At 44.9% G+C, this 25,870-nt stretch overlaps 1 protein-coding gene across 2 annotated transcripts in view; it reads right to left on the reverse strand.

Moving 5' to 3' along the window:
• The window catches only part of LOC135204902 (tigger transposable element-derived protein 1-like), a 64,261-nt gene extending 47,685 nt beyond the window's left edge, over nucleotides 1-16,576 (reverse strand). For both annotated transcript variants that reach the window (XM_064235144.1, XM_064235145.1), the window contains exon 1: nucleotides 16,367-16,576. In XM_064235144.1, coding sequence (XP_064091214.1) covers nucleotides 16,367-16,418 — 52 coding nt within the window. In that variant the 5' untranslated portion in view covers nucleotides 16,419-16,576. The remainder of the gene's footprint in view (nucleotides 1-16,366) is intronic.
• Nucleotides 16,577-25,870: the final 9,294 nt, after the last annotated feature.

Consider the following 25,870-nt stretch of genomic DNA (forward strand, 5'->3'; position numbering starts at 1 on the left):
TAAAATTTCAAGGTCGCTTATTCAGCGTGCCAAAGAAAGGCTCAACAAAAAGAAGGGTAATCTTAGATCTTGTCAAGGCTAAACTCTTCATTCGTTGCGACAAGTTCAAGATGCTTACCCTCTCAGCAAGTAAGGACCTTACTTCCGCGTGGAGCCGTCACATGCTCCACGATCTTACAGACGCATACTATCATATCCCTATAGCCAGGCACTTCCGCCCATTCCTAGGATTCAGGCTAGGAAATCAAACATTCTCATTCAAAGTGATGCCCTTCGGTCTGAATGTAGCCCCCAGGGTATTCACAAAGATAGCAGAAGTGGTTGTACAACAATTGAGAGCTCAGGGAATCATGGTAGCAGCATACCTCGACGATTGGTTGATCTGGGCACCAACAGTCGAGGAATGTCTCAAAGCCACCAAAAAGGTAGTTCACTTTCTGGAACATCTGGGGTTCCAGATAAACAAAACGAAATCCAGACTTACTCCGGAATCTCGTTTTCAGTGGCTAGGAATCCAATGGGATTTGTCTTCCCACAATCTGTCAATTCCAGTAGTCAAACGGAAGGAAATAGCAAAATCTGTCAGGCAATTTCTCAAATGCAAACAAACGTCAAGAAGAAACCAGGAGAGAATCCTAGGGTCTCTTCAGTTTGCTTCCGTAACAGATATCCTTCTGAAAGCAAGGCTAAAAGATATAAATCGAATTTGGCGGTCAAAAGCAAACTCCAAATATCGAGACAAGTTGTCAGTAATTCCACAGATCCTCCGCAACCAAACTACGGCCTTGGTCAAAAGTAAAGAACTTAGCCAAGAAAGTACCCCTTCAATATCCCCTCCCAGTGTTAACCATTCACACGGATGCATCCCTGTCCGGATGGGGGGGATACTCTCAGTTCAAACAGGTTCAGGGGACTTGGTCAGTTCAATTTCGCCAGCTCCACATAAACGTGTTGGAAGCAATGGCAGTATTTCTTACTCTGAAGAGACTGCTTCCCCCGAAGAAGTCTCATCTAAGGTTAGTTTTGGACAGTGCAGTGGTAGTTCATTGCATCAACAGAGGAGGGTCCAAATCCAAGCATGTGAATCATGTCATGATAGCCATCTTTGCATTAGCAAACAAACACAAATGGCATCTGTCTGCCACTCACCTGGCAGGAGTTAAGGAATGTGATAGCAAGACGCCCTGGTTCCCGGTCAGTTCCTCTGGAATCAGACGTGGTCTCTGGACGTCGGGTCATTCCAGTGGGTAAGCCTGAGAGTCCCAGGTCTCCAAGTGGATCTCTTCGCCTCACAAGCGAACCACAAGCTCCCTTGCTATGTGGCCCCCAACCTGGACCCTCTGGCTTATGCCACGGACGCCCTGTCGTTGGATTGGAATTAGTGGAGGAGAATTTATGTTTTTCCTCCAGTGAATCTTCTCTTGAAAGTCCTAGCAAACTAAGGTCTTTCAAAGGGATAGTAGCTCTGATTGCACCGGACTGGCCCAAGAGCAACTGGTATCCTCTTCTTCTGGAATTGGGTCTCCGACCTCAACGGATCCCCAATCCCAAGCTATCACAATCAGTACAAATGAGGACTGTGTTCGCTTCCTCAGGAACTCTCCAGACCCTAACTTTATGGACTTCATGAAGTTTGCGGCTAATAAAGATGCTGATATTGATCCACAGAATATTCTCTTCCTAGAATCAGATAAGAGAGAGTCAACCATTAGACAATATGACTCAGCTGTTAAAAAATTAGCATCTTTCTTGAGAGAATCGAACACTACAACCATGACAGTTAATTTGGCTATATCCTTTTTCAGATCCTTGTTTGAAAAAGGTTTAGCAGCTAGCACGATTACCACTCATACATCGGCTTTGAAGAAAATCTTTCAAGTAGTTTTCAGATAGATCTGACTGAATCTTATTTCACATCTATCCCTAAAGCCTGTGCTAGACTTAGACCTTCTCAGAGGCCTACTACAGTTTCATGTTCTTAAATGATGTCCTCAAACTAGCTTCAGATACTGACAACTCATCTTGTACATTCATAATGCTCCTGAGGAAGACATTATTCTTATTAAGCCTAGCCTCAGGAGCTAGAATTTCAGAACTGTCGGCTCTATCCAGGGATGCGGGTCATGTGGAATTTCTCCCATCAGGAGAAGTTCTACTTGCTCCGGATCGTAGCTTTTTAGCCAAAAGAATGAGGATCCTCTTGCAAGGTGGGCTCCTTGGAAGGTTATCCCACTTCCACAGGATCCTTCTCTCTGCCCAGTATCAACTCTTAGAGCCTTTCTATCTCGTACTTCTTCAAGATCCTCAGGTGCTCTCTTCATGAGAGAAAAAGGTGGTACTTTGTCAGTGAAAGGCATTAGACAACAAATCCTTTACTTCATTAAACAAGCCAACCCTGAGTCATTCCCAAAAGCACATGATATCAGGGGAGTAGCCACCTCAATTAATTATTTTCCAACATATGAAACTTTGAGGATCTTAGAAAGTATACTGAGGAAAATCCGACAGTCTTTAAACGGCATTATCTAAAGTCCTTGGGAATCTTAAAGTTTTCAGCAGTAGCAGCGGGAAACATAGTTTCCCCTGATACTGTATAGTAGTTGTAGTATAGATCCAGGTCTCCTTTCTACCTACATCAGCCAACATGCCTCACCCTATCGCCAGGCTACTCAATATCATAGCCTTAGCCGTTGAATCATATAGTGGATTGTCCCTTATTTTTTTTGCTAGGGACATCCACACTTGTACTGATAATGTACTTCAGTGTACCTACCCTTATTTTTATGCTAGGGTAGGACACAATATGTTTGTATATATTCACCATTTTTGTATTTATGATGAAACTTCAGTGTACCTACCCTTATTTTTATATGCTAGGTAGGACACAATGTGTTTGTATATATGTTACAATACTTGTATTAATGATGGATTTCAGTGTACCTACCCTTATTTTTATGCTAGGGTAGGACACATGAGTTTGTATATTTTATAATTTTGTTAAGTAAATCTCCCTTTTTTCTTTATATTACATGCAGCACTGTAATTTACTGTAATTACCATTTAAGTACTTTAAGATTACTAACGTTCTATTATTTTACTGTTTAGTATAAGTTAGTTTAAGTGCTTAGTTTGTATGCTGTAATTGATTTACTTATATTATATCCATCATTTTAAACTGTTTTTCATTATTCCCTTTTTTCCCATCTTGTCTGTTTCTCTGGTACTCTTTCATAGGCCGACACGAGCTGAGCCCAGAAAAGGGATTTTTGAACGAAGGAAAAATCTATTTCTGGGTGATTGGCTCGTGTCGCCCTATGAAACCCCCCCCATTTTTTATGGTTTGTTTTCCCCCCCCCCCTTGCAGGACAAGATGTATTTAGCTGTTTTAATTAAGGATGTCCGCTAGGGGGCGCTGCTGTCCGTGGCGTCCCTCTAGTAGTAGTAGTAGAGGCTGCATCGCCCGTTGGTATCAGCTCTCTCTTGGGGGGATTCTGATAGGAAGTTCTAATTGGTGTTTGTCTCGTGGTAGTGTTCCACACTCGCCCCTATTATCATACCGACACGTTCGTTTTTAATAGTTGATTCGAGTCAGTTTTACTGACATTTTCTTAATTTTGTTTTTCTCTGGTAATTTTAGGCTAAATTTACCTAGAAAGAATGATATTAAGGATCTTTCATAGGGCGACACGAGCCAATCACCCAGAAATAGATTTTTCCTTCGTCAAAATCCCTTATATAGTCATACTTATTGTTAAAATTCACAAGTTGAACTGCAAAACATTATTATATTTTGATTGTTATGTATTATATTTTTTGGTTTTGTTTCGGAATGTTTGTTTTGAAAATAATACCTATTAGTGAACATATTGTATTAATTGTCCCACTATTTTATTATAGGTGATCTTAATTATCTCACATTCATTTAACAGTATTATATTAATATTTATTTAAATAAACTGTAATTAATAAATAACAATAATGAAAAACATAAAGGGAAAAAAATGTTTTTGCTGCAGTAGTGGTGTTTGTTGATTATGCATCTGACCTCACATTTCCGAAATCTGAAAAATTCCAAAAACCGAAACATCGGAATGTGTGTGTACTGCACATTTTTTTAAACACGCACACAATGTCTACACTTTACTGCAAATTACAGTACATACGTATTTATTCCTGAGAGAGAGAGAGAGAGAGAGAGAGAGAGAGAGAGAGAGAGAGAGAGAGAGAGAGAGAGAGAGAGAGAGAGAGAGAGAATGATTAAGGACTCCAAGGCGTGTTATTTTTACAATTATTTTATTATCTTGGGATTTTTTTTTAATCTTGAGATTTTCTATTCAATTCTCGAGATTAATAAGAAAATTACCGTAAATTGACTAGCATTAGCACACATCTGAATGACTCGGCCATTAGCAGGCTAAACCACCAACCTTATGAACTTGCATGATACATGAGATACATGACAAAACACAAAACCACTGTTTATTGGTGAAAATTAGGGGGTCGCACGATATGGGAGATTGCACGTTATTCGAGTATATACGGTATGTGATTTTTTTTAGCCTTTTATGGAACAAAATCTAGCAAGAAATTGCCATTCCCAGTTGGCAACACTGGCCTACAAACGTTTGTTTGTTGTTGTTATGAAATGTGGTGTGCGGCGCGTTCTTTAAATTGTACCCATATAAACGAGTTTAATTATGTGGCATCCAAAAGCCCTGATTCTTTTTACTCTTATGGGAAAGACGCCTAAAGGTCAGATGAAGGTTTTTACGTGGAATATACTAGTATTAACGTGTTGTGACGAAGGGAAGAGGTGTTTCGCTGCATACTGTTGGTAGCATTATAGTTATTATATTACTGGATTGCACTGCAAAATCGTCGCCATCTTTTATCAACATAGATTGTTGGTGAGTACCCATATGATTTACATATTTTGATAGTTCTCTTACCATTCATCCTCTCTTTCCTTGTAAAAAAAAAGAGGCCCACCATGCGTATGTAGGCTTCTAGCTGTAATCCCTAGGCTAGTAGGCTACATATGTACAGTAGTACATATACATACTACATTTATTTTTTAAGGCTAATTTTGTACAATAACTTTAAAACTGTCTTGAATTTAGTTTTAGGTGATAGTTGAAAACATATTTGGTGTTTGAACTAAAGTAGGCAGTTATAAACATTGGAATAGTGGTCTTGGGTGGGTTAACTATTAAAGTAGGCAGTTTTAAGCAATTTTTGAGGGGGGTATCAGGATAACACGGGTATTTACTTATCACGGGGGGGTTCTGGGCCCTATCCCCGTGGATAACGAGGCCCCACTGTATATATATATATATATATTATATATATATATATATATAATATATATATATATAGATATATTATATATATATATATAATATATATAATATAATATGCTTTAAAAAAATCACTGTAGATGCACGTGACTTCATAATAAGCGAATACCACAGGAAAATAATATTCAGAAATCCAAGCGCTTTCGTCTTTACTCAGACATTGTCAAGGAGCTAATGAAGTACAATTGGAGATAAAGGTCTCAGGTACAAAAAAAGATCAAGAATACCAGATGGTTAATTGTCAAAAGGGTAAAAATTTAAAGAGATAATCAGGATTGTCGGATATCACACGGTCACACAAACCTAACCGAAACTACAAAGTATCTTTACAGGTCCAAAACATGTAAAAACTGAATATATATTAATTTTGTTGCTTATATTTATCTACAACTTTTTTCATAATGAAAGCATCAAGTTAAAAATAAACCAAGACTTAAATTTAGAACATTTCTATTATTTGACTTGATGAAAACAAGATTCAATGATATTCCTTTTAACTGTGGTCATTACATGGGATTAAGGCTCTTGCTTGACTCCAGTTTAATAGGATGGTCTAAATCTCATATGTAACGATAATGCATTCGATATTTGTCCAGTTCTCACAGAATATTGATGTTGCTTGAGAAGTTGTGAAAGAGATTTATCGGTCTGTCCGTAATAGACTTTATCACACTTTTTGCAAGGAATTTCATATATGCAGCCTGGAAGATCGTGGGCGCGTTCGTGTGACTATGTTTAGATTTTACATTTATATTATTATTACATAGCATTTATGCATATTTGCATTTACGAGGCAGAGTTTTGCTCATGTGGCCGTTTTTTCGTAAGGTAGGCTAACCGCCTATATCCGTTCCCCCGTTTATTTCGGTTACTGAGCCCCGCTTTTGGCCCCTTTCTCATGCATTCTATGACGAATAATTCGGTTTAGTGCGTTTTGTGAGGCCAAGGTTCTAAACACGGGTTTAGTAGGTTTTATTCGGGATGCAGACCACTAGCGATCAGGTCTATCGGTTTTTCCCTTACGTTTACCCATTTCACACGTAGCCTATGCAGCTCTACCCTATGCCTCTTGCAAGTGGTAGCCTATACATCGGCTTGTGGTCGACCACTCCAAACCGGTGGCCGTACCATTCACGACAGGCCATGGTCTCATCTCTCTACTCCCCTACGGGCGTAGCCTACACTACCAGTGGTGTGGCCACCTCTGATCGGGAAGGCAGCCAGACATCCATGACCAACCACCCCACCCCCCTCTCCCCCTACCCTCTTACGTCTCTGGCTCAGCCGAGTCGTTACTCGCGGTTCCATATTCCTACTAGAGTATGTCCGCTCAAGTGTCCCTGAGTGGTAGGGGCTGGGATGGAGGAGAGGTGGGGGTGATGGACCAGGGGTCAGCGTATAAGGATTCTAGCCCAGAGCTAGGCTGCCAGAGCTCCGCCAATGGTGTGCATACTCCGGCGCCGTGTTTTCCTTTCACGCTTCATGGCCTCTCCCTTGGTCTCCATCACTGTGGAATAGTATGAGGTTATGCACCCTTTACGGAGACGTGTTGACAGGCGCGGAGTCCTCCCCTGTCTCGCTAACTCCGGCCATTCCACATTTAACGGTACAAAGAATGAGGCTTATAGTCAACTATCGGGGTGGGGAAGTTAGTACACGGAGTGCCTCCGGACCTGTGGGGTACCGGCGGAGAATCATTTATCCCCTCCGTCACCGGAGTTTAACGCATACCCATATAACAGTAGCCACACGACCAGAGGGGGACCTCGACTGAGAGGTAAGCCTACAACTGCGGTAAACCGCAGGAGACTAGGCCGAGACTGTGAAGACCAGGCCCCAGGGAGTACACAGGAAAACGGACATAAAATGAAATCAATACTCTACAAGAGGCATAGGAAAGAGCTGCATAGGCTACGTGTGAAATGGGTAAACGTAAGGGAAAAACCGATAGGCCTGATCGCTAGTGGTCTGCATCCCAAATTAAACCTACTAAACCCGTGTTTAGAACCTTGGCCTCACAAAACGCACTAAACCGAATTATTTGTCATAGAATGCATGAGAAAGGGGCCAAAAGCAGGGCTCAGTAACCGAAGTAAACGGGGGAACGGATATAGGCGGTTAGCCTACCTTACGAAAATACGGCCACATGAGCAACTCTCCGCCTTGTAAATGCAAATATGCATAAATGCTATGTAATAATAATATAAATATAAAATCTAAACATAGTCACACGAACGCGCCCACGAGTTAAGAGTAAGGAGGGGGGGACAACAAAGGAGGGGGGGTGTCAATTTGAAATTAATCCGTACTACTGCCGAAGCAGGTAACAGAAGGTCCCAATCGACTTCCGAATAAGCCGTGGGCGCGAACGAAGCGTATTCATAAACATGGTAATATAAATAAAAGATCATAAAACACGGGTCGGGTACCGTAAGAATAAAATGTAAACAAAGGGAGGTACCCGACAGCATGCTTCAGCGCTCATCTTCAAGATGGCGGGTGACGCCGCGTCCCCCAACAATTTTCAGACGGGCTGAGAGCACCGTAAAGGTCCCGCAACAACCTAAATATGGAAAAAACATAAATTGGGGTACTCAACTTTGGTGCAGGAGACATAGCTGCAGCAGCCATTGCAAACACAAGCACAAAGCAGAGAAAAAACAGCGAGCATACGAAAGGTGGTACACCGTGTTCTATCTCTAAAACAGGATTAAAGAGGTCGCTGGCGTCGGGTAGTAGCAGTAGTGGTTCGAGGCTGGAGGAGGCGTTGCCGTTGGGTCAGCTCACCCCTTCTGGGGGTTTTTGGGGAGGAAACCTCTAATTGGCAGGAGCCCTGTGAATTGTGGCTTCCACACGCCCAGTACTTTATACCCGACGCCCCTTGGGTGCTCGCGCGAGGGTAGTAACCTCTGCATACCATGCCAACTTTTTTCTCTGGTATATTTAGAGATTATTTATACTAGAAAAGAGGAAAGCAGGATCTTTTCACCGGCGAACACAGGTCAGCCCAGAAAACATTATTGCTGGCTATCTAGATGGAGACATTTGGATATATACTGTGTATACATACATGCACACATACATGTACATACATATAATATATTTATGATAAAAATTTAAGTATTCAGAAACAACCGTAATCTCCCCCTGAAATAGATGAAAAAGAGTTACATGGCAACATTCACTCGTGGTATCTAGTGTGGCAACTCTTGGAAGGGAAGTTAGGATACGTATCCATGACGAGTGGGCCCAAGCAGACACCAGAGTGAACACTCACATGAACACCTGTGGGGTGGTTGAGAGACCAAAGCAAAGTGCCCTGAATTGGTACACCGTCCCATCGAGGATGAAGCGGAGGTACTTCCTGGAGGATTGATGAACGGGTATCTGGAAATATGCGTCCTTCAAGTCCACCGAAAGCATGAAGTCGTTCTCCCTGATGGAGTCGAGCACGGAGCATGCCGTCTCCATCGTGAACCAAGACTGGCGAACGAATCGGTTCAGGGGAGAGAGATCCATCACCGGGTGCCAGGCCCCCGAAGACTTCTCCACCAGGAAAAGACGGCTGTAGAAGCCCAGTGACCGATCCCTGACGATCTCCACAGCTCCTTTGCTCAGCATGGCTTGGACTTCCTGCCGAAGTGCTACGTCCTTGGATGATCCGGAAACGTGTCTGAAGGTGGACCCAGTTGGAGGTGAGGGGTGGCCGAGACTCGAAGAGTAGTAGATACCCCTCCCGAAGGACGTCTACTATCCAGGTCTCCGCTCCATAGCGCTGCCATGTTGCCCAATGGCTCGCCAGGCACCCCCACACTTCCGGCAGCAGGTGAGGGGGAACGCCATCCCTAGCGTTTCCTACCTCTCTTCGACTTCTTCTTCCCAGCTCCCCCTCGTGAGAAAGGAGGGCTGGAGGAGGGTCCTCGGTGATGGTCGCTCCTTGAAGAAGTCGAAGGCAGAGTCTTTCCTCTGGGCTTCGACAATGCGATTGTCTTGGCTGCAGAGGAAGCACTAACCAAACTCTTAGGCTTGGCTGCAGTAGCTCGAGGCTGCCCAGACACCTTCGAGACTGCCTGGTGGACTAAACGGTCACTGTCGTCAGTGCACTGTTGTTCCACCGCAGCGTCCACCATCTCTCCTGAGAAGAGAGAGGAGGAACTCCGCACCGGTGTGTTGCGAAGACCCAGAGCCGCCTCACGCCCAGCCGCCCTGGTCACTCGGGTGAGGACTGCGTCCCTACGCTGAAGAACCAGGTTGGCCCACAGGTTTGCCGTCTGGTGGGCTAGGTAGGAGATGGCTCTACCTCCAGATGGCACAGTCTCCCGAAAGCCGGGTCACCTTCAGGAGTGATGTTCCCCGAGGTGGCCGCAACCTTAGACACTATGAGGGACCACAGGTCTAGCCAGGAGACTGCTTGGAATGCCGCCCTGGCGGTCGATTCCAAGGAGAGTGCCTCTTGCTGCAAGAACCATAGGTTCTCCGACAGGAGCTGCTGCAGACACCCCCCAGAGTTAGAACTAGCAAGCTCGGGTTCACCTGTTTGGGCGGCATAGGGTCCTCCGATGGCACGTAGAATCTTCTCTGTCGCAGTAGAGGCGGGGGTGGGGGGGGAAGTAGCTTGGAAGACTGCCAGACCATAGCGAACCCTCCTGTCCGGAGACGAGGGCGTCCACCTGGCCCAGCACCGAGTCAGCCAGAGCAGATCGCGGCAGACCCACTGTCGTCTTGGGTTCCTTCTTAGGACCCCAGAACGACTCGAGCCTGGACATAGGGTCAGAAGGTGGGAGCGGCGATCCTTCCCCGAGGTCTCGGGATCTCGGGAGTGACTGTGTCCTGTGGAGTTGGACCGTCAAGTCCCTCCAGCAAGAGCGCCTCCCGAGACCCTCCTCCTTCGCCTCGCTCTTCCCGGTGTAACCTGAGGAAGTTGAAAGGATCGGAGAGGATGACCTTGACCACTCCCCCCTCGTCCAGCCAGCACAACCGGTGCGCTTGGGGGGCTGCAGGCGATCGAGCTGCACGCCTGGTCGTGCGTCTCTCCGGAGGAGAGTGGCTGGACCGAAAACAGCGGCTCTGGTCCTGAGCGTCAAGAGGAGCCTGCTGGCTGATCCCCCTACCCGTCCCAGTTGCCGGTGAGCGTCAAGAGGAGCCTGCTGCTGATCCCCCTACCCGCCCGCCCAGTGCCGGTGGGAGTGGCGGTCAGGGGACCGGCAGAGTCTGCTGTCGCGGTGGGATCGGGGCCTGTCCTCATGGCGCGTCGTGCCGCTGGAACCGGCGACCGAGGGGACCTCTTCCTTGCCTCAGCCCGTGGCCAGTCTGGGACTGTCGCGTCAACCCTGGGTACCAGTGGATCGCTCTCGCTGGTCTGGTGGGAGTCACCTGAGCGACTCTCACCAGTCTTCCGCTCCGTGCCTCGGTCCTGGCGCCGAGCAAACTCGGAAGCCTGAGCCTTGGTTGCACGGTCACCCGCGGGCGACCGCACATCCGGTACCTCTCGCAAACGAGAGGCCGAGACGGAACCTGATGTAGCAGCAGAGCCCCTAGCACCAGGTGAGGAGGTACCGGTGTTAGCCAGTACCCCTCTGGTCCCCATCTTCTTCCTTGCGGAAGGAGAGACGGGCCCCGCTCCCGAAGTAGCGGGAGGACCAGCGGAAGACCACCCCGTTACACCGGAGTGAGGCGTGCCCTTAGAAGTTCCCGAAGGAGACTTCTTAGGGGGGGAGGAGGCGGCCTTCTTCTTCCTTGGCTGTGAAGCCTTGGAAGTCGAAGGGGAAGAGGCGGCAGCAGACGACGACGAAGAAGACAATGAAGACGACGACGACACCTTCCTCCTCTTCCTCTTCTTCATCAGCTTCCTCAGGACAGTCGTCAGATCCTCCATCCAGGACGGATGGAGGATCACGACCCTCCTCTGAATACCTGGAAGCGGTGCCTGAACAGCAGCTGAAGGTGTTACCATCGTCACATGTTGAGTGTACACAAGGTGAGAATGGCGGCATACCCCGGGGTCGAGACGGTGGTGGTAGTAGTGGTTACCGGACCGTGCGTTACCGGTGCAGAGCCACTCGCCAGGTGATGCAACAGCCCCCAAACACTCGGTGTCCACTGGGGACCCAGCGAGAACCAAACCTGGCCGAGGTCGTCACCTGCGGCAGGCACACCTGAGGAGGCAAAGGTCGGGTGTTTAGTAAGGGGGTTCCCCCTCGCCTAAGCCTAAGGGGGGGGGGGGGGACAAGTCCCACCCCCGAGCGAACGGAAGACCCCGTGTACAACTGAATGTCGGGGTATCTCGCCCCCTCCTCTACGCTCGACGGATCAGGCGAAGAGAAGGAGCGAGGGACCCCCCCCCCCCCCACCCCCCGAAGGAGAAGGAGCCATACGTGGGAGTTGAGATGGAGGAAGGAAAGAAGACGACGTGTCCGTGACCAGGGGAGTAGCCAGAGAACTTTCCGATGACTCCCTGGCAGGCTTACGTCGCTTCCTCCTCCCCTCATATCGCGCCCACTGCTCCTCCGACCACAAACAACAAATATCACAGGGCTCGGTGTGAGAGCATTCGCGCCCCCGACACCGAGCACATAATTTATGAGGGTCAACCTCAGGAAAGGAGCGGAAGGCTCCACACTTACGGCCCTCCACACCAGGGCATAGTCTGCGGCTGATGGGGGGACGTGGGGAACTCTCCAGCTCACGAGAATCCATAATAATAACAAAAATACAAAATGCACAAGTACTCACAGTATTTTGACACAAGCACACTAGTATTAGATAGCAAACCAAAGATTTGAAGATCCAAAGCATACGACAAAAGGTGGCCAGAGAGAAGTGGAGAACACGTCTGTCAACCAGCGCGGCCGAAAGCAAAGTGATTCTTCACCTCCCAGTCACGCGATGCGCTGACTGTCGGACAAGCAGTTAACTACCGAACTCCCTTGTTCGAATCTTACGACCGGTTCCAGCTGCCGCAAGTTACATTCCTATTGTTAAAGGACCGATGGTTTGTATTGCGTATCGGAACAAAAATAGTGCCCTGAGCATCGAGTTTAACCATTTGATAATCTTACAGACTATTTTATTATCATTATTTGTGGCAGGTTCACTTGCGTGAGGACTGTTTACTAATGAAAACAGGATATACAACTTAATTGTATATATTAGTACTAGTAATCTCTTCTCAGAAGTCTAAAATATCTAGCAAGCAGCATAACTTCATGCTACTTTATATTCTCATCCTGAGTAAATATACTACTATCAAGTTTAGTGATCCAGTCTAGAAATTTATAGGGTTTAAGTTAAATGCAAGGTACTCAGAGATGAAGTAACTGTCTTGATTCCTCTTTAGAAATTATATAGAATTATTGTTAGGTGTGGGATATCTTGAATGTTCAAGTGTAGGCTATACCATAAGGCCTTGTTTACTTATCAGAATGCCAGATCTCCAAAGCATCTGATTATGAGCTAATGTAACAAGAATTCCGAAAAATTTTAATTGATAAAGCAACATATGGCCCTTAACAAATAACTGACTAAATCCTCTTTGTGATGTCTTTAACATTCAGTCACTTTTCAAATGTTACAGACACGACATCTTAATTCATGCAATATGTATTCTCCTTTTACACAAAGTGCTTTTCATACATGAATACCACAGCACCACTTATTTTCCATGTAAAGGCCAAGGTCAAACTCACGACATCACTAAGCTGGTCTAACTTGAGAGAGCTTATTAATGAAATATACGTAAATGTCATGTATAAAGTCTCTATCATTTATTAGGTTCAGAAGCTAGTTCGTACCAAGGTTAAAGTTACTCACAGTGTCTATGGAATTTGGAACCACAATTTTACATTTTGGCTCTTACATAGGAAGTTAAAATAAGATCCTGAGATCCCATTCATGCTTTTCTTGCAATGCCATGACAACTATGAAAGATAATAATGGACAGAATGACCAACTCCCTCCATGCACAATTATGCATGTTCTACCTTAGTACAAACTACTATGCCAGACCAGAATCCTTTCAACTAATGTCTAAGTAAGCATGACAGACACACAGCTGATCACAAACAGACGGATGGACAGATGTAAAGACTGACTGACAAACATAAGGAAAAACTATGGCATTTCTATCTTGTCTGCTGTAGGACACTGGTAAATACAATAAGATATGAGATTTCAGATATTAACATATGGGACCGGGTTTCACTACTATGCCTCACTTCAATAGATTAAGCAATTATTCACCAGTTAGACTGTTTGTCCTTCACCAGGCACAGAAGCTTACTGTATTTGCATTATTAATACTGGTAAATGAAAAATATGGAGTTGGCATAGTACTGTCTAGTGAACTAAAGAACTCGGTAAATAGAAGTGCATAAGAAACGAATGACCGTATCATCAGATTGAAGATATGTTATGGAGGAGAGATTCTGAATATTATAAGCGCATATGCACCACAAGTTGGTTGCACAGAAGAAGAGAAGGGAAATTTCTGGAGAGACATGGATGGAATAATGCAAGAACTGGAAGAGCATGAGAGGGTGATAGTTGGGGCAGATTTGAATGGCCATGTCGGAAGTGAAAATGAGGCGATTGGGCGGGTGCATGGGGGCCATGGAATTGGGGAGAGAAACCCAGAAGGAGAGAGTGTAGTGGACTTTGCTGTGTCATTCGACATGGCAATAGTAAACACATTCTTTGAGAAGAAAAGGGAACACCTAATAACATATAGGAGTGGGGGAAGATTCTCCCAGATAGACTATTTCTTGTATAAAAGGATAAATCTGGTGGAGGTCAAGAACTGCAAAGTTATTCCAGGCGACCATGTAGCCCCCCAACACAGGCTGCTATGTATGGACTTGAAGTTGAAAAGGGAAAGAAAAACCAAAGCTAAAGGGATAAGGAAAATTAAATGGTACGAATTACAGAAGGAAGGGGATAAGAAGAGAGAGTTTAAGAGGAGGGTTTTGGAGGATATTGATATAGGGATTGAAGATGTTCAAGAATGGTGGGCACGAAATGCAGCAGTAATAAGAAGGCATGGAAAGGAGCTGCTAGGAGAGACATCTGGTATCATATGGGAAGAAAAGGAGAGTTGGTGGTGGGATGAAGACATTGAGAAAGTAGTAAAAGATAACGAAAGGAGGCAAAGAAAACGATGGGGAAGATTAGTTCACAGTCGTTGGAATACAGAAATAGGTACAGAGAGAAAAACAAGGTGGTGAAAAAGGTGGTAGCCCAAACTAAAGCAAGTCGTATGATGATGTGTATAATGAGCTGGGGACAAAGGAAGGATTAAAGAAGATGATCAAGCTATCAAAGAGCACCAAAGATATAACACATATCAAACAAATAAAGGATCAAGAGGGTGTAGTGCTTAGAAAGGAGGAAGACATTGTGAAGAGATGGAAAGAATATTTCGAACAGTTGTTAAATGAAGAAAATAATAGACTAATAAGAGAGGATGGGCAAGTGAACATTGGCATGGTAATGAGGTTTTCTAGGCAAGAGGTACTAAATACACTGAAGAAGATGAAGAATGGGAAGGCAACCGGACCAGACATGATCCCGGTGGAGGAATGGAAAGCATTAGGAGATGAAGGAGTGGATATACTGTACGATTCTTATGATAAAGATCCTTGAACAGGAAAAGATACCAAATAAGTGGGTGGGAGTATATTGATCCCAATTTTTAAAGGGAAGGCGATGTCCAAGAGTGTGGTAATTATAGGGGCATTAAATTGATGTCCCACACTTTGAAGATACTGGAAAGGATGATAGATGCTAGACTGAGAGAAGAATTACAAAATAGGTAAAGAGCAGATGGGATTTATGAAGGGAAGGGGAACAACAGATGGTATATTTTGTCTGAGGCAAATAATGGAGAAATTCGGGAAAGACAAAGGACCTACATATGGTATTCATTGACCTTGAAAAGGCTTATGACCGAGTCCCGAGACAAGAGGTATGGAGGAGCCTGAGGGAGAAGATGGTGCCAGAGAAGTATGTGCGATTGATACAAGAGATGTACCGGAATGTATTTACCAGAGTGAGGAGCAGTGTTGGGGAGACAGAAGGTTTTGAGGTGAGAGTAGGATTACACCAGGGGTCGGCTCTGAGCCCATTTATCTTTAACATAGTGATGGATGTTATAATAGAGGAAGTAAAGGAGACAGTACCATGGAACATATTGTATGCGGATGATATTGTTCTGTGTGCAGAGAGCAGGAAGATCTGGAAGTGAAATTGGAAAGATGGAAGACATGTACTGGAGGACAGAGGAATGAGAATAAGTAGATCCAAGACAGAATATATGTGTACCACCACTGAGGGGGATGATAGAGAAAGTATTCAGCTTGGTGGAGAGCAAATAAGGAGAGTTGATAAGTTTAAGTATTTGTTGGGATCTTTTGTTAACGCTGGAGGAAGTATGGAAGAAGAAGTACATCGGGTACAGGCAGGCTGGAACAACTGGAGAGGCGGCCTCGGAGTTCTTTGTGACAAAAGAGTGCCGCTTAGGTTAAAAGGAAAATTTCACAAGACGGTGGTAAGAACAGCAATGCTGTATGGTACGGAAACAGCAAGCATGAGAAAAGCAGAGCAGAAGAAGATGGATGTGGCAGAAATGAGAATGCTTAGGTGGATGTCTGGGGTAACAAGAGTGGATAGGATCAGAAATGACTACATAAGGGGGCAAGGGGGTCAACTAAGTGGTGGAAGTATCAAAGAAAGTGCAGGAGGGAGGCTGAGATGGTATGGACACCTGTTGAGGAGAGATGAGGACCACGCTGGGAGACATACTATGGGGGTGGAGGTGCAAGGAAGAAGAAAAAGAGGGAGACCAAGAAAGAGATGGAAGGACTGTGTGAGAGGAGACTTACATGAGAAGGGAATTGATGAGGCAGAAGCACAAGATAGAAATAGATGGAAACGGCTCATCCGAAACGGCGACCCCATATAAAAATGGGAACAAGCTGGGAAGAAGAAGATTTTCCTCATACTAGGCTATGATTTACCTGAATAATATGTTATATCAGGAGGGTCATTACTATCGTTGTCCTTGCTCATGTAGCCTAGGGGTGGAGACTCAGTGTGGAGGAAGGAAGTCTGGGTAGCCACTGAAGTCTGGGTAGCAACTGAATTCGTTGAGCGACCTTTTTTTTTCCTTCCACGGGGTGCAATATCTAAAAGATAACCTTTCCTTCTCTTTCCACGGGGGGGTGCAATAGCTGAAAGACAAATACATATGAGTGTTAGAGAAGGCCTGAGGAGGTAGAAGTTAAATAAAAGGGTATTTTCATGATAAAATTACTGTATTAGTAAGTTTAAAAAGATTAAAAGATATCACATAATAACAATAATAATTCTCTCTCTCTCTCTTACAGAGATGTATGTTTTTTGTATGATAAATAAATGACTTACTAATTTTCAAATATTAATATTAATGTAAAAAGCAATCAATTCATTACTGAGATGAGAGAATTTCTATGGTACATGTGTATAAGTTTATTAATGTTTTCACATAATAATAATATTAATAATATAAATAATTTCAAAATTCATATGTGACAGTATTTTAAAGAAATACAATAATCTATCCATTTCACTCTTTTAAAATGACAAATTTTCTAAGACAATTTGTATTTTTCATAGCTACAAACCTGAGGTCTTAACAATAGGATAATTTCTAGCGACTAGCTGGATCCGGTTAAAAAACAGATGAAAGCAAGGAATCTTGTGATATCTGGCAATGCATTCGTATATCGGGTGAAGGATAGTCAACAACCATTCACCTACAAACACGCATCAGTCTTTCCCAACTCAGGATGTCTTAACAAACAGAGGGGCAGCTAGAAGCGGGCAGTATAATGTTCAGACCTCAGGTTTGTAGCTATGAAACATACAAATTGTCTTAGAACATTTGTCATAAGTTCATACACGAGCAAACCTTTGGTCTTAACAACAGGATAGACTCATACTTGGAGGGAGGTACAAGACCTCCTAAACCGGCTGGGGGCCTACCCACCAGTCCAGCTTCCAGAAGAAATGACTTCTGGAGAGGGACTGTAGCCTGTTGAGAAGCTAGATAAATTGATATCTAACCACTCAGACCCTGAGTGATGTACAATGATATATGGGAGAACCATTGTATAGGGAACTAAAGAGAAACTTTGACTGTCTAATAGCAAACCAACACACCAGGGATTGTACCACTCAACTCCTCCTTGCCTAGGAGTGGAGCATATGCTACCGAATAGAGGGTTCAACATTTGCATAATAAGTGACCACACTATCAGTATGATTACCTTACCTTACTCATTGTATCAGACCAGTCCAGCGAATGACGTGTCTATTCCTTAACCCGCCTGAAGGAAGAAGGAAAGGTACAAGAGAAAGGAGACTAGCCAACTCCCTCATTCTCTCATCCACACAATCACCTTAGGAAAGATACAAATGTGCCCTGTTTGGGGCAACTATGAGTACACAACCTGTTGGGCAGCCACCACAGGACCCAGGGAAAACGTGTCCGCAGATCTGTGGGCAACATCCTTAAGATAGAAAGAGGCAAACGTGGACTGGTGTAACCGAGTAACAGCGCTCAGCCCTCTCTGTACAGCCAAGTTCTTATTGAAAGCCAGAGAGGGACCAATACCCCTAGCGTCATGCGCTCTAGCCTGCACAGACGTGGTGGTGGAATCATCAAGAGCCAATTAACCCTGTCTGATGGCTTTCTGTATCCAGAAAGAGATAGTATTGTTAGACACCTCTTTCTTTGTACGGTCTGTGCTAACAAAAAGTCTGCGGCAGCCTGGTCTAAGGTGCCGAGTCCTTTTAAGATAGTAACGTAGGGCCTGGACAGTGCACAACAAAAGCTCTTGAGCATCACCACCCACAATATCATTCAGTGATGGAATGGAAAATGAAGTGAACATGTCATCGTGCACAGAGGGATTTTGGGTCTTGGCCACGAATTCCGGGACAAATTCGAAGGACATCAACCCCCAACCCCTGGTGTGCTTCACCTCATAGCTCAGACTAAGGAGCTCTCCTACCCTCTTGGAAGATGCCAAAGCCAGAAGGAAAACTGTCTTGAGCATCAAGTTCCTATCAGATGAGCGATGCAAGGGCTCATATGGACTCTTAGTGTAGCTCTTGAGAACCAAGGAAACATCCCACGTCGGAGGCTTGAGCTCTCTAGGAGAACTTGACTACTCAAACCCCTTAACTAGAAGGGAAAGTTCCCACTTTTTTTTTTTTTTTTTGGGAAAAGAGATGTCGATACCCTTAAGGTGTAACACCAAATCAGGGCCGCCTTGTAGCCTCTAATGGCAGAAACGGACAAATGTTTCTCATCTCTGAGGAAGGTTAAAAAGTCTGTGATTCGCTGAATAGAGGTTGCGAGTGGAGAAAAACCCTGTTACGACATCAATCACAGTACATCACTTATTGCCTTGGAAACCGTGGAGGTCGACTTTCTGAGACTGTTGGACATATGCCCTGCCGCCCTCCTGAGAAAAGCCTCTCGCTTGGAGGAGAAACTTGAAAGTCTCCAACCGAGAAAAGACAGGGATTCTACTGACTGGTGGAACACTTCCGCATGGGGCTGACACAGGAGATGTCACCAAGGGGGACATCTCCCTTGGAACCTCTGACAACTACTACAGCAGATCTGGGAACCACTCCGCTTGAGGCCACAGAGGGGCTACCAAAGTCATCCCGAGACCCTGTGAACTCATTAGCCTGTTCAGAACTTGACGGATCAAACAAAACAGAGGGAAGGCATACACCTCCAGGTTGTCCCAGGGATGTTGGAATGCGTCCTCTGCCAATGCTAAAGGATCTGGGACCTATGAACAGAATATCTCTAGCTTCCTGTTGAAGCGAGTCGCAAAAAGGTCCAACATGGGTCTACCCAAAACCTGGAAAAGCTTGTCTTCTACCACTTGATGAAACGACCACTCAGTGTTAAGATCTGATCCCGACGACTGAGTTTGACTGCGACCACATTCAGTTTGCCTGGGATATACCTGGCTGAGAGCTCTACCTAACTGCTGACCGCTCACTGGTAAACCTCGACGGTCAAGGCGCGAAGTTGACGAGAAACCAGGCATCCCTGTTTGTTCACATGAGAACGACAGAATGACATTCTATCTTCTCCCAAAACTTCTTCAGACCCAGGAGGGCTGCCTTCAACTCCAAAAAGTTGATATGTTGCTGCTTGTCCTCCAAACGTCTGAAGCGATGAGGTCGCCTACATAAGGCCGCCCAACCTGCAAGGGAGGCGTCTGAGAAAAGAAGGAAGTCTGGTGGAAGAGATGCAGATGGACACCCTTCGAAGGATTCTGGTCGTCCAACCACCAACAAAGGTCTTCTCTCACTTCCAGAAACAGAGGGAACATTAACAGGGGTGAGTCCCCCACTGGAGACCAGAATTCTCCATCTCCATTGCAGAGACCGAAGATGAAGACGCCCATGAGGGACCAGCTACTTCAGGGATGACAAAACTCCCGACGCCTTGAGCACCAAGAAGATGTGACTGTAAAATGGAGACGGACACACCACTTCCTCTATCGCAATTTGCCCAGCATCTTCTGCACCTCCTCCCGAAGAGCCAAGAACTTCAGAGAATCTGGAGATATGCCTTTGTGAGCTGCGGTTTGTCCGACAGAGGGAGAGAGAAATCGAATGGCAGTAGGTACCCCACCCAAAGAGTATCTACCACCCAATTCTCCGCCCACAACTCTGCCACTTGGCCCAATGGCCCACTAGGCACCCCCCCTCCGTGGCACAGAAGAGGCGCCTAACTTACCGAGGGCCCCATTACCTCTGCCCCTTCGGCCAATCTTGGTCTAAAGGAACGAGAACGAAAGGGACGTTGATCCTCTGACCAAGGCTGAGTCGAACGGGAAGGCCCTGCCGAACTCGAATTCCTCAATGGCCTACCAGGCGACGATCTTCTTGACTACTGCTGGACGAGGGAGGAGGAGGAGCCGGATGTTTCCAAGGACGAGACTCCAACTTAAGACATGGCCTGGCGCACCAGTCTGTCTTTGGTGGCAGCCCGACGCTGGCCTATCGTATTCTAATCAGCAGAAGGATATTCCATAAATTAACACTGAGGTGAGCCATATACAAAAATGCCTTGCCTCTGGATTGCAACAGATTAGCAAGACAGAAAGCAGTCACCAACTCTTCTGGGGACCTGTCAGGAGCTATCTTAGCAATGATCACAGACCAGAAGTCCAGCCAAGCAACCATGAGCAGCATGGAGGCTCCCATAGATTCCAATGCTGAGGCATCCTGCGGAGACAAGGACGGAGCCACCGGCTACACCTGCTCCAAAGACAATCCCGGCTTCAGACGAACAATGTCTGGGTTAAGATAGCGCAACATAAAAAAAGTAGAGCTCGTAGCATAGTACTTCCTAGCCCCATGAGAGGCAGGAGTAGTAACTTGGCAGAGCCTCTAGAGCAAGGCGAACCGTCCCGGTCTGAAACAGAGGCGTTAACCCAAGGGAAACTGGAGAGAAGATTTGGGATCCTGAATAGCTCCCACCAGGATTCCAAGCAAGAAGGAGGGAAGACGACTGAACCTGAGACCTACTTTCCAAATTGTTGAACCCACAAATGAGATCAACAAGTTCTGAAAAGGATGACAAAAACTCTTGCGTGTCTCCCTCCTCCTGCTCTGGCAACAGAGACCGACGATGAGAAGGATGAGAAGGATGCGTAGGCCCCTCTAAGGTACATTGTTCATTAAAATTAACGGTAGGATCAGCAACCAAACAGCCCAACACACCAACTAACCTGTCTGGGCTGGGTGCACGAGTTGGCTCCCGAGACAAACCCACTATAACACAACGAACATCACTATGTTCTCCTCCAACAGATGATTCATTAACATGTCCGTGAATGGTCACGGGCGTGGCCGACTTACGAACGTGAGTTGGAGAGGAATCCCGATCACTTGAGATTTAAGAAGAATCCTCGAGAATCGAACTCTAAGAAGCATCAGTGCGAGAGGCAGGCAAACACTCCTGCTGGAGCAACTCCACGCTCACCACCCTCGACCTATTGACAGGCACCTTGAGATCCTTACAGCGACGAATAGGCCGTGGAGAAGAAGCAGCACTTGCATCAAGTGCACGGACAGGGGAGGTTGCAACACGCTCGCAATGTGCATGGACTGGGGAGGTTGCAACATACTCGAGATGTGCACAGATGGGGGAAGTTAAAACATGCCCATGATTCGATGCAGAGGACGAAGCAGCCGCTGCAGGATACACAATGGAAGATACACTACACTCTCAGGGGAGGTTGCAAAACGCTCGCGATGTGCATGGATGAGGGAGGTTGCAACACTCGAGACGTGCATGGACAGGGGAAGTTGCAACAAGCCAGCGATTCGACGCAGAGGACGAAGCCACTAATGCTCTCCAAAACACCAACATTCTTGAGAACACGTCCTCATAGTTCCTCCCTCGTAGGCGAAGAAAGAGCAAAGTCCTTAGCCTTCCAACACTTGATATGCCGACATGGTGCAGAGGGGTAAGAGGGAGAAGATAGCACTGGTTCCGTAAGCGATCTCCTCGCAGGAGGCGAGAACGAAGCAACGCATTTCTGTCCAATGCTCCCAACCAACAAGGCAGCCAACCTAACATACAAAACAGAGTCCAACCTCTTAAGCACTGCCTGGCATATAACCGCAGACTGATCTGCAAGAGAAGGCTCCGATGACATGGAAGGGAGAAGTAGCGAACGGGGCGGCAGGGATGACGTCACGACGGAGAGAGGCAGTGCTCAGATGATGACTGGCAGTGACGTCACAAGCGGTGATGACGTCACGGCCTTCCCTCGGTGAGAAGGGTAATCAGACACCACTGGTGGAAGAATACACTACAATGGATCCTGTGACGTCACAGCTTCCCTCCGACTCGAAATAGTGGCAACAGTCACTGGCTGACCTCGACTACCCACAAAGACAAGGCTGGGAGGAGAGGAGATGGCCTGGCCAGCCTGAGGAGGAGGGGGGGGGTAGCGAGCCTCCAAAAGGCGCGCAAACAACCCCTCCAGAACGGACGGGGTACCCCTAGCTCGAGCGTCTTCCAATCGCCGCCATCTTGGACACCTCCAATTCTGGAAGAAATGGGAATGATAAAAAAAAAAGCCTCCCCCTTCCCGGGAATCAAATTAATTCCCGAAGAAGAAGGGGCGACATTACAAACATCAGCCTGGTGGCCTCCCGATACTTCCAGCAACGAATCAAAGGAAGAAAAAGGAGGAGATACAGGAACAAGTCTACTATGGGGGTTGAATACTGCAGGAGACGTAACATCTAGAAGGGGCGAGAAACCTTCCCAGGAAGGTAGAGTCAAAACCCTCCGATGTTTTCTCTTACCATAAAATGACTTCCACTGCTCTTAAGGCCATGCCCGGCATTCCGTGCAAGGATCCATGGTGCAAAAATTAGAACAGCACCTACTGCACGATGTGGGGGTCAGCCGCTGCCGAAGCCAAAGATGAGAACACAGAAAACCTGGAATTCCGGGGCACACACGTTGACGAGGCCAAGAAGGAGCAGAAGAAGCCATAATATCTGCCAAACACACACATACACTAAATGCAAGCAAAACGGACAATGAACCGGGGTAAAGGCCAAGAGAGGTAAACACTACTCTCGCCCAGGTGGTCAAAGAAAGACTGATGAGTGATCGTAGGTGAATGGTCGTGTTTTTTAACCGGTTCCAGCTAGGCGCTTGAAATTATCCTACTGTTAAGACCGAAGGTTTGATCACGTATGAACAATAAGGGTAACTCTCTCTCTCTCTCTCTCTCTCTCTCTCTCTCTCTCTCTCTTTTGCTACAGATACCTATGTCACAGTGGTAACTCCCGCCCTCTGTTTGACCTGGAAGTGTATGTATATAGTATATCTTTGAGGGCGGCATTACTGCATTTTATGGTAAAATAATAATATACAGTGTACTAGCTTTCAAATAACGATAAGTTTAATGAGATTAAACAATAACATTTCTCTCTCTCTCTCTCTCTCTCCTCTCTCTCTCTCTCATCTACTCTCTCTCTCTCTCTCTCTCTCTCTCTCTCTCTCTCTTACGTTGTTTATCTGTTTTGTAGTATAAATAAATGATTTACCTTATAACTAATTTTCAAATATTAACAAGATTAATAAAAAAAATAGTGATTCCCAGTCTTTTTATCCACTTGTTTGATATACAAACTGGGGAGGGGGGAAGGAGTCGAGTCAAGGAGTTATTCTCTCTTTCTCTCTCCATTATTATTCTCTCTGTCTCAGAAATAATTCATAATTTCACTCTTGATGGTCAGATCTATGATGTTGCCATTCAATGGTCTCTCTCTCTCTCTCTCTCTCTCTCTCTCTCTCTCTCTCTCTCTCTCTCTTATTGGCTGTAGGTATACAGATATTCTCCTACTTACGATGGGGTTAGGTTCCGAAAAACTCATTGTATGTAGAAAAAATCATATCTCGAATATAGCCTACCCTACATAGGGTAATCAGTAGTATCTTTACATATAGGGTAGCATACCCTACACCACACAGTATACTTATACATATAAGGCATAGTACAGTTGCCACCCCCCTTTATTTGCGTTCTCCAGATTCATGGACTCTCACATTCACGGATTTCTCTTGGGAATGTTTCCCTGCATTATTCACGGAAAATTCGTGCATTCGCGGTATTTTTTCTATGAGAAATATCCACAAATTTCATCATAAAATGCACTTTTTGTCATACAGCTATTAAAAAATCAAGTATAAAAATTTTTAGTGGTTTTTCTTGAGTTTTAACTAACAAAATAGGCTGTTTTTAGCATTTTTATAGGGGTTTCAACTATTCGCGGGTTCTAACTATTCACAGGGGGGTCTGGTACGCATCCCCCCGCGAATACGGGGGAGGACCACTGTAATATTAATTTCAGTTATTTCTCTAGCTTCAATGCATATTGGCTCATGATAATTCAGTACTAAGAGAAGTTGAATAACAAACAAGTTAGCCTAGCGTATACAATGATAGATACCATGGTAAATCGGACTTTGATTCGGACTGATATCGGCATAATTGAGTGATACCTATCAGGCTGCTGACACCTACATATAATTATGAATAAAAACATAATGAATATGCATCTTTTCCATGAATCTTTTAAAACAATGATACATTACTCTATCCTATTATATTGTATGTATTCTCATATTACGTATTGTATCATAAAATACTAACAAAGTGGTCAATGTTTTGGTTTGGGAATCAGCTGATGTCAAATAAGAGTTAATTTCGTCATATTTAACTCAATTCGGAGCGAATTGTTTTGCTTCTAGTTAGCATAAACGAATATCTAGATACTTTACTTATAAGAGACAAGGTCATCTTTTCGTTATGAGGAAGTGTTGATTTTAAGTCGAAATATGAATTTAATACACCTCGTATGGAACTAAATGATTTTTTCATTAATAGATTGCTTTGTGGGTATGCTTATTGTGTAAGGAAAATCATGTGATTCTGTTCGCTATTTTCACATGATTTCTTCGTAGTAAAAGCTTTACCATTACGTTATACTGTAGTGCCTCAGGTTACAAAATTAATCCGTTCTGAAGCGGCCTTCATAACCTGATTTTTTCGTATCTATAACTAGGTTTTATATGTAAACTGCCTAATTCGTTCCAAGCCCTACAAAAACACCACGGTAAATTTTATAATAAAGCTAAATTGACCAATAAACAATGAAATACAACAATTTGGACCATTCAATACCTAACCTAACCATGACTGTACCTGTACATAAAGTGTACAGGGTACAAGAAATACTGTATGTACATGTACGTACATATGTAGTAAAATGTGGAACCTTACCTTTCGAGTGAGGTGATGTCCAAAAGTGGCGACAGAGGAGGAGGACAAATGGCAGAAAACATGAACACTTAACTTTACGAAACACATTAAAAAATGGCAGAAAACATTAACACTAAACTTTACAAAACACATTAACAAATGGCAGAAAAAATTAACACTTCTTGATTATCTCCAACTTCGTCTCCATGGAAAGCATCCTCTTCTTTCCATGAACTTCAGCAACATTCTTGGGACCCATGGCTAATAGCATAAGTAATTAAGTTCACACACAACACGATAAAGTAACTTACAGTACAACGAAAGTCAAATCACTAACACAAATTTACGTTAACAAACGAAATCTATGTGAATGAACGAATTCCAGGTATTCACGATAACACTGCCGCAAAAAATGGTCAAAGAACACCTTTACATAGAAGCATGATGGGACAGACGCTGACCAATAGGAGAGTAGGATCTTACGGCAGTGACTAGCATCAGGAACCAATGGGAGAGCAGGAGGATGGTAGCGAGTCTACTGAGTTGGCGGCGCACAAGTTTTAAAATTGTTCTTGGCAGCCTGGGCAAATCTCAGACTTTATCCTTTCGCAACCTGAATTATTTTCGTACACAGAATAAAAAAATCTTCGT

Source organism: Macrobrachium nipponense, chromosome 47, assembly GCF_015104395.2.
Source record: "Macrobrachium nipponense isolate FS-2020 chromosome 47, ASM1510439v2, whole genome shotgun sequence".
In the NCBI taxonomy this organism is placed as follows: Eukaryota; Metazoa; Arthropoda; class Malacostraca; order Decapoda; family Palaemonidae; genus Macrobrachium; species Macrobrachium nipponense.